We start from the raw sequence: 10,062 nt of genomic DNA on the forward strand, positions 1-10,062 counted from the left end.
AGATTGTGCAAATAAGTCTGATCTACGCTCATATTTCATTAACAGAAGGAACCAGGCCCGGGGATCTCAGCTAATGTAGTTTTCCATCACTCCTGTCTTGATGATGTTATACACACAACAACCTTTGTCTTAAATAGAAGCACAAAGGCATATCCTTTTATAGTCCTCCCCTATTGTTGGCACTGTGGTATGGCATGGGGGTGGAGGTGACACCTGTGGACAGTGGATAAAGGGCCTCTAATCACCCATCTCTGGCCGCAGTGTCCAGGATCACTCTGCTGTGTGTCAGTCCTCCCCTTTGTGTCTTCCAATGGCCCCTAAGAAGAAAGAAGAGCCAAAACCTGCCGCACCAGCTGCCCCCAAACCCCCAGAGCCTGAGCGCCCCAAGACCCCGGAGTTTGACCCAACGACAGTGACGGTAAAACATCAACAGATATTATTATTGTACACACAGATTGTGGATCGGCTTCAGATAGAGGTTGTTGGTGAATTTAACCCCTTTTTTTATTCAATCATATTAGACAGATAAGGAGACTTCATTTCAAGAGTCCAATGCTGTTACCTATGCCTGTGTTTAAAGTGCATCAGAGACCCCATGTGACATTTACTTGGCAGTGCAAGACAAACAGGAGGGTAAAGATTTTTCAAGGCATTATGGTGATTCTTGTAATATTTTTTCTAACCTTCATAGCTTTACAGAATTTTTCATAAACTGCGCGCATCTTTGACAGTTATGAGGGAAAAAGCCTGTAACTCACTGTCAGGGCGAGGTTCAGAAGCAAACTACTTGATACGTCAGACATCATGGAAACATTGTCTTCTGCTGACTTGGCCCTTTCTCAATGGATAAATGTTTTCTTGGTTGAGCGAGCTGCCATGTTACAATGGACCGTGGTTAAATCCACAAAATATGATCTTCATTATGTCTGCAAATAGCAGACCACCCTCACCATTCCTCTGTGGGGAAAAAGGGGTGGAAAAACTGGGAGGAAGAAAAATACAGATAATTATAGCCATCTTCATCCATCTTTAAACATGCTTAGATACGTTTTTGGATAATATTTTTACAAAACCTCACAAAGGGTCTAGGGGTCTGTAGATGTAGCCTGACATGAGACAGAAACAGGGGCGTGCCCTGACAGTTCAAAATATGCTTGAAGTGCAAAACTTCAAAAGTTGTTGTGGTTACTGAGGCCAAAGCTATTTTTAGATTTAAAATAACAGATTTTAATGGAGCACAAAGCTGATTGTAGAAACGAGCTGTACAGCTGGTTTAACATTCAGTTCTCTTTCTACTATATATTCTACCACCTGAGTGTCAAACATGTGCAGTTTCCCAGGAAAAGCAAAGATACTGTGCAGGACCCTCAAGCACCCAGGTCTCTGGTAGAGGACCCGAGCTTGAAGGATAAAGACCGCCCTGCCCTCTCTCTCTCACACAAACACAAAAATTAAAAAATTAAAAAACGAGGTGAAACAGATGGGTTCCCCTTCAAGGTTTTGTTCTGCTTGTTCTGCTGAACAAATGGAAGAATAATTAGAAGCATATATAAATCGCTGGATCTCAGGTTTTCTAACTCTAAATGGTGTTTAACAGATTTTATGTACTTTACACTCTTTATATCTAATAATGCTGCTCGTGTGCATGTGCACATGACATTATGGCCTTGTTACTTCCCCGTGGAGCTGACAGCACCAAAGATTCCACGTTACATCTAAAAATAAACTCAAATGACGCCGACACTGGTAGACAGTATACATCTAGTAAGAAGGGGGTTTTAGCCTCAAGGTCACAAGTAAACAATGCACTTTGATCAGAACAGATGATGGCTGTAACTCGACCTGCTAAAATGGCTTGCTGTAGGAGGGTCATCAAGTTCACCGTCTTAAATGAATTCACTGTGTTTGCGGTACTATGACCCAAATGATCAGCATCCCTCAGTCGCTTTGTTTTCTATGTCTTTTTGCAGCTGGAATTTACTCCTGAACAACTTGAGGGTAAGGCTCAGGCGGCTGTTACAGTTGTCTTCTGGGCTGCATGGTTTGTGAGTTATTTATAGAGTGAATAAATTGTTTGTGTGATCATGCCACCCATAAGTGTGTGAGAAATGTTCAGCAGCAGCTGGTGATACACTAGAGCCAGCATATGCTATTATATTAAAATAAACATCCATCTGTGTCAGTCGCTTTGAAAAGGCTTTAAGATGCATGTCAGTCTAGGTAGAGAGGAACATCTGAGGGTTTGACTCCTTCATTAGCGGTGGGCTCTTTTTATGTGAGGCGTGCAATTATGCTGTTGATCGTTACACAAACAGAGAGCATGTGATGCCTTTTCTCAAAGACTTTGCATGTTCTCTTAGATTACAATAACAAGATGAGAAATCAAAAGGAATAATGCGCTTTCTTTTCATTCACAGACTTCAAAGATGCTTTCCAGCTGTTTGACAGGACCCCAACCAGTGAGATGAAAATCACTTATGCCCAGTGTGGTGACCTAATAAGAGCTTTGGGCCAGAACCCCACAAATACAGAGATAATGTACGTGCTTGGAAAGCCCAAAGCTGAAGGTTAGTAATGAGACAAGTGTGCAAACTGAGTCATTGCTGTTGTTAAGCGTTGGAGCTGGATGTAGTTCAAGAATCTGTACAATATCGGACTAAATAAAGTTCACCACTACAAAGGAATTCCGTCTTTCTTTCTTCTTTTTTTTTGTGCTTTATTTGTTACACTTTCATTATTTTCTGCAGATATGAATACCAAGATGCTGGACTTTGACCAGTTTCTACCCATCCACCAACACATCTGCAAAGCCAAGGACCGTGGAACATTTGAGGACTTTGTAGAGGGCCTCCGGGTGTTTGACAAGGAGGGGAACGGCACGGTCATGGGTGCAGAACTCAGACACGTTTTGGCAACACTGGGTGAGTTAATTAACAACTTTAATTCATGAATCTGTCATCATAAGGAAATGTACTGAACTGACTGCTTTCCTGTGTTCTTCCTTGGGGATCATAGGTGAGAAGATGAGGGAGGACGAGGTGGAGCAGCTAATGCAAAACCAAGAGGATGCTAATGGGTGCATAAATTATGAAGCTTTTGTTAAGTACATTATGGCATCTTAAGAGGGGCCGATGTTTCTTTCAGCCTCATTGTCATTCTGGTGCTACATCGCAGTACATAATGAAATCAATATGAGTGAGTAATGAGTTTGTCTCTCCTTCATTGTGAATTCTTGACCGCAAAAGATTTCTGTACATCTCATCTTGTATATTTTTCATTTCCATGCATCTTGGATTGATCTACAGCATAACTCATCAATATTTCAATGTTTGATTTTTTTTTCTAAGGTCCCTGATGTTAATGCTGTGCGCACACTGCACATTGCCCCTGTTTATTTTGTAGAGCATGGTAAATAAAAACACTCATTGTGGCTGTACTCGATTTTTCAAAAACGAACGCAGAAATGTGTGTTATTGTCTGCGCCTAAGTCATAAGGAAGTTCATTTTGCTTCAGATTGAGTCATAATATATAATATAGTGCATTAAGAAGCAAATCAGAGACTCCATGGTTTAGTAGTTAGCACATTAGCCAAATCTAAAAGCTCACTGGTTTGAGGAAAAAAAAATGCTGATTAAAAAATGTGGAACCATCCACTGTGGTGACCCCTCATGAATAAAAGAAGCTATACTAACAGACAAATCAATAGAGTGTCCTGTTTGTTATTCTTAAGATAGCAACAGGACAACAATTAAAATAGGAAACTATATAAAATCTCTGTAGTTTGCTGTAAATGAGCATATATTTGATTCAATTGCTTCTTCTAAAAATGTTATACCTAAATTTCGTTTCTCAAAATGTATTTTATTTTGTCAAAGTCCCCAAGAGAAAAGCATCTTTAGAGTAAAAAAATAAATACTGACATTTAAAGTCTGTATTAAACCTAATATAGGGCAGCAGCACTTACTACAGTGTCAATCACAGGAAATTTTGAAAAAATAGTACTTTCCCTAATCAGCCAACAGAGGGAGCTCTTGCTCAAAAAATGTCTCACTTGCGGTAAATGTGGGGATTCTCTAAACACTGACGAATGAAAAACAACATGCCATTCTTCACCTCCAGCCCTGCTACAAATATACAAATGAGGGACATTAAGGTGCCACAGCCTATCCATCCTGCTAGTCCCACATTACGGAAAGTCATTTAAATTCTGGTTGGCATTTTATCCAATGGCAGGGTTAGTTTCATAATGCTCGTTAATCAGCGTGTAAACCCACGCCTCTAGTAAGACCCATAATGAGCCAATTTACCATAACTGATAAAATGTTCGCTGTTTGTGAGCATTGTTATGTAGTACTGCTTAAATACTATTTTGGTGGTAAAGTTCATACAAGCTTAACGACATCAACCCTGTACAAGGATCTTCCTTTTATTTCCCCAAGAGGAACAAAAGCGCTCAGATTTCTGAACAATATCGTCATTGTCATGTTGTAGATTAGGTTGAACAGGTGCTCTATGGACCTATGCAATAATAAGTAAAATATTCAGCGCCGTTGCTTTATGCCTGCACTATTCAATTAAATGAATCACAAGACATTATTTATACTTGTGGGGTTTCGCTAGTTGTGAATGAGTTGAAAAGGACCCACTTACTACATTCGTTTGTTACCTGAGGCCTGAGGCTACAAATACAAACATGCTACGCCTACATTATTCTCCTGATATTGCTGAAAAACAAACAACATATTTCAACATAAGTCTGAAATCTGAATATAAAATAGAAATTTCTTTGATTTTTCGCTTGTATCTTGACATTACAGTAAAGACTATCCCATTTTGGGATTAACTCATTTCGAAACAAGTTCACCGTGGCATTATCCTTCACCTTAAATAGCTTTTCAAGCACTTCTTTTTCACTGCTCTGCTGACCTTCATCATAATCTTTTTCAGTCTGCTTTCCTCATCCAGCCGCTTCAGGCTATATAGTATATTTACCTATTATGTGTTCACAGCCAATTTTCCACCAGACGGCTAGACTGGCACCAGTTTATAGTTGCTGGGACATATTGACTGTATGGTTTAAGTAATGCAGTAAACTGGCAGCATCATATTGGAATAATTTCCACATTAATTCCGTTTAATAACAAAACTCCTGGAAGAAAACAGTTTATATATTTTAATGCCATTCACCCTTAAGGCTTACCCTTAAGGAAAAATCAAGTATTCATGTTTAAAAAGTCCTGGTTTACTTTGAATCGCCTCTTACCTGTGTAATTGTAAGCATGGTGCTTCTCCAGAGAAGAAAAAAAGAAAGAGACGCTTATTCTGTTGCGTCAAATTCGTTTTTAAGATCAAGAGTTTTAAAGCCAGAGAGCATAATTTACATTAAACTCCTTGCTAACTGAGTTGACTCAATGCTGATTAGGCCCATCATCACGAGGTAACATTAAAGCAGAGCTATAAATCCGGTGTGGCTGAAGACATTAATGTGCTGGCACAGTGGTTCTGACTCATTTCAAGTCAACCAGTAAGAACTGTTTTGCCAGTGGTGAAGATGTGAGCAACTGCCAGTGGGAGTAGCTTCCCTTTACGGCTTATTGACAGAGAGCTTTAATTTCTTTTGTAATGTTTTCAGTTTCCAGGTGCTGTTGGTTATTTTTAAGCAACAAAACTACTTGGTAAGGCTTAGAATAATATTAGGGATTGGATTAAAATATATCCTCTCACTACAATGTCGAGAATTTCTCTGCCAGAAAACCTTGAAGGCAAATACCACCAAAAACATTGTTTTCTTAGCCCCACCAGGCTGGTAAATGTGTTTTTAAGGTTTACTCCACCCTCTATGTGCACATGTGATGCACACCATCTTTTAGAAATTTGTAGTCTTGAAGTCTGAAGTTGAAAACGCAAACTTAATAAAGTTCCTTTACAGCCAGGCTGAAGGATGCTGCCTGTGGGAATTGCTATTAACTTACCTTTATGTATAAAATCAGCAGGGTGACCTTTGCAGGAGTTTTGGCTTAAGTGATGGGAGATACTTCATTAAGCGAGGTCATTTATTAGTTTATCTGAGCTTAAGATATAAATATTACATTACAGATGGGTTTATTTTGAAATTCGAGGCTTAGTGGCAGCCTTTTGTTGTCATGCTGGTTATTTATTTTTGGTTGATGCAATGTGGAATGCAGTTTAATGCAGACACATGGGAGTTCAGGGCAAATAATCCATGATGCTGTGCAGATGTGCTGCACACGTCTGGCATGATACTGAAGAATCTGATAGCATTGTCTATCTTTTGCAATGCTGGAAACCATTAGAAACGTTAATTGTCACAATAAGGCTTGATTGGGCTACATCAGAGTCCCGGCCGATTGTTTGGGGATGTATAACTCAAATCCTGAGGGTTCTGGGGATAGGCTGTAGTTTCTGCTCCATTTCACTCCAGTCAAGCCTGAAGTGTATGAAACAGTGTCTAGCAAGTGCTCTCTGAGTGTGTCTTCCATTCTGTGAGTAAAAACTACAATTTCAGATCAGGAAATGCCAGTGAAGCAGCAGTCGTTCAGTCTATCAGAAGAATAAGTATGAGATTGGATCATTATAAAACTGCTGTATTTATTTTATAAAGTGCCTGGAGGTGAGGGAGATACACAGCAAATGAATCAGCTGAACAGATTCTATTAGTGCAATCTGTGACTTTTGTAAGATTTTCAAACTGTATGGACCCAATGCACTGAAATGCCCCCCTCCAAAATATATAGTGTGTTATATAATTTAAAGTACAATTTTAATCAAAATCATTTTTTCACACATACAGTCCAAGTCTATACAAGTAACACAAAGATACATGATTTACAGAGACAACGGCTTCATTTTCACAAAACTTTTTTTTCTTTTGTTTATAAGGCAACCTGGGTTGTTCAACAAAGAGTTTTTATAAAATTATGTCTGACATCAAACAGCACTGAATACACATCATGTACAACAAACGATGTACAAAATAAACAAGATTTGGTCGACAAAGTCCAGTGGAAATAATAGAAATACATAGGCAGTTAAAAAGTCAGTATGTCAGTAAACATGGTTTCTCTCTTTGGTGAGTTCAAATAAAATATAGTTTTATTTGTATTTTATTCACATTTGTTTAAAAAAAGTTTCTTTATGAAAATACGTCACAGTTGTAATGTAATGTGGTACACTTTGTATGTATGTAACATATTGAAGTCTTGGGAGGGTGCGCAATGTCATGGCTAACTTATGACGCCCTTGATCAGAGTTATATATTAATGGGTAAATAATGAGAGGTGATCAGTATTTACCAGCTAACATCAAGCGTCATCAAGCAGCAACAGCAAAAATGAACTAAGATCAACAGAAACAGATGTTGTAATGTAGCAAAAGTTTACAAAATACTTTTTTTTTTACATCAAGATGTGATTAAATATTTTGTGTTATGTACACCATCTTCACATGGGTTCAGTTTTTGAAATAAATTCTGGATGTTTTATGTGACACTTTTAAATACAAACCCCGATATCAATGCAAATATCATCTGAAATAAATACATAAAAGTAATAAATAAATAAAACATTGGAAGGTCATCCACTTTCTGTCCGAAGCTTGCAAAATCTTCTTAATGACCCCTCTAGAGCTCAATCACAGTATTAAGCGTTATTGTTAAATCCACACAAAACACACATCAAACAGAAATGAGGGGTGCTGATTTTGCCACCCATCAAATGTCAGACAGTTTTTATTTAACAGATGTGTAGCTAATCTATCAACACAGAAGGGAATATGTGCATCAAAATGTAAGCTTGCTGTAATTGATCGATAAACCTTTTCATAACAAACATTTCCTCCCTTATTATTATCTGTCCATACATGGCTGTTTAAATTACTATTGGGTGAGCAGCCTTAGGAGGTGTAAGAGCCGGGGTTACAGGCAAGCAGAAGTTTGATCTCACCAGAGCAAGGGTTTAGGAAAAGGATCGGTCCTCATATTGTCAAGCTCCTCTTCCTTTGACCCAGAAGCTTCTTATGTGACACTGATTATAAGGAAGCCACAAGGATTTCGTAAAGCCAAAAGAATTTAATCTGCTTCCACTGTGCCTGCATGATAAATCCATGCACAGCACTTAACAGATTACATAAATGAGAATCACTTGGCTCCATAAAATAATGTATATATAATCATACCTTTCCTCGTCTGCAAGAGAACTCTAAGTTGGGGACGCTCATTTATCGCTCTCGGGGAGTTCAAACACATAACACGTTAAATTGCTCTTTATGTCAACACCTTCCTTGCACAGTAAAAAAAAAAGCAACAAAAAAATAAGACCAAGTCTAACAAAAGGAAATAAAAATAGTTGTAAAATCAAATCCTCAGAACAAAGAGGGGGGGAAAAGTATTTACCAATGTTTACAACAGTAAGAAAGATGTAAAAAAGAAAGAAGAAAAATGATTTTAAAAAAAGACACATTATAAAAGCTTCTTAACAATGGCTTGTTTGTATAAAATAGCCACATCTCACATTAACCAAAACATCATGTGTTGAGATTGTGTTTTAGTTAAAAAAAAAAAAAGCAGTTGATGACTGTACGTTAAATTGTTTTCACTTCAGAGTGTTATGACTCATTTTTTATTATTTTGTTTTTACTCTGTGCTGTTTTCTGTTTTCTTCCTTACCAAAAAGCTTCTTTCTGTCAAATTAAGCTGCTGATAAAGAGCAGGTCATTCAAAGAGCAGTTTAGCATTTTTATCATAATAGATACAAATGGCAGTTTTGGCAACATATGAATGCGTCATGGTCAGTCAAATTTCAAGTACTCATAACCAGTAACAACACTAAAATTATAGAGTCAAACCTGCTGTAATGTGACCATTGAACCATTTCGTTGGTTCGAAAAACCCAGCCCGTCTACGTCCCGAACGGTACCTTATAACGAGAACTTCATGTCATTTTTGTGCAGTTAAAATGAACTTTTGTCACCAGGCAAAATAAATCGCATGACTCCTTAGTCATACCGGACAAACAGCGACCTTGCTGGAGGAATCAGTATGGAGATTGCGTGTTTCTGTGGTCACACGGCTGTGGTCTGTTTGATGCTGTGGAAGCTGATCCTGGTCGGAGAGGTCGGGATAGACATGGCTCGTGCCACTCGAACTCGAAGAGCGTGGTTGTCCTGCCAGCGGTGCCACCGTTTTCTTACTGCTGAGCGAACCTACAATGATAACAAGATATATAGAGAATAAAAGAATATTACAATAAACTTCAAATTATTTTTTAAGATATTATACAACATTTTGGGAAGTCATTTTAATTGTTTAATGTAAAGATAGAGCCATGTGAATAAATAATTGTTTTAGAAGATTCTGTGCAGCCCTGTGAAACTCCATTATTCAGTTCAGCTTGTAGAAAGCACCTTTAGCGCTCCTTAACTTGAAGTATTGTTTTCTGTCTGACTTCCAGTCTCTGGAAGAACCCACACTTCTTTACAACACTTCAGTTCATTGAGGTTTGTAGGCATTTGTTTATGCACAGCTCTCTTAAGGTCCTGCTCCATCATTTCAGTCACGTTTAGGTCTTGACTTTGGCATTATAACACTTTGACTCTTTTCTTTTTCAGATTCTGTTATAGATTTGCTGCTGATTTAGCTATTGGACAAATGGCTTCACATTTGAAAGAGTACTTTGGTATACAGAGGAGTTTGTGGTCGACTCAGTGACTGCAAGGTACCCAGGTCCAGTAACAGCAAAAAACAGCCGAAATCATCAGCCCTCCAACACGGTGCTGACAGTTGGTCTCAGGTGTTTGTGCTGATTTGCTGTGTTTGGGTTCCTCCACACATGGTACTATGCTTTATGGCGAAACATCCCTACTTTGGCCTCACATGTCCAAAGGACATTGTTCCAGACGTTTTGTGGTTTGTTCAGTTGCAACTTTGCAAACCTAAGCGTTCCTGCCATGTGATTTTGGAGATGCTTTCTCCTGACAACCAGGGGCGGAGCGTGGGGGTGGCTTACTGGGCTTAAGCCCGGGTTGTTTTGTCAGAAGCCCGGGGT

At 38.6% G+C, this 10,062-nt stretch overlaps 2 protein-coding genes across 4 annotated transcripts in view; one reads left to right on the forward strand and one right to left on the reverse strand.

Moving 5' to 3' along the window:
- The first annotated feature begins 238 nt into the window (after positions 1 to 238).
- Positions 239 to 3,452, forward strand: myl13 (myosin, light chain 13). The gene is made up of 5 exons (XM_005912559.2): positions 239 to 418; positions 1,971 to 1,998; positions 2,418 to 2,567; positions 2,748 to 2,921; positions 3,016 to 3,452. The coding sequence occupies exons 1-5, from the start codon at positions 311 to 313 to the stop codon at positions 3,120 to 3,122; spliced, it is 567 nt and encodes a 188-aa protein (XP_005912621.1). The 5' UTR covers positions 239 to 310; the 3' UTR covers positions 3,123 to 3,452.
- A 2,600-nt stretch (positions 3,453 to 6,052) lies between these two features.
- crhr2 (corticotropin releasing hormone receptor 2) overlaps positions 6,053 to 10,062 on the reverse strand; it is a 41,067-nt gene continuing 37,057 nt past the window's right edge. For 2 of the 3 annotated variants that reach the window (XM_042218817.1, XM_042218816.1), the window contains one exon: positions 6,053 to 9,220. In XM_042218817.1, the coding sequence (XP_042074751.1) occupies positions 9,080 to 9,220 (141 nt within the window). In that variant the 3' untranslated portion in view covers positions 6,053 to 9,079. 3 annotated transcript variants of the gene reach the window in all.

The sequence above is a fragment of the Haplochromis burtoni genome, unplaced genomic scaffold (assembly GCF_018398535.1).
Source record: "Haplochromis burtoni strain Fernald_Lab_line unplaced genomic scaffold, NCSU_Asbu1 Contig_3, whole genome shotgun sequence".
Taxonomy (NCBI): Eukaryota; Metazoa; Chordata; class Actinopteri; order Cichliformes; family Cichlidae; genus Haplochromis; species Haplochromis burtoni.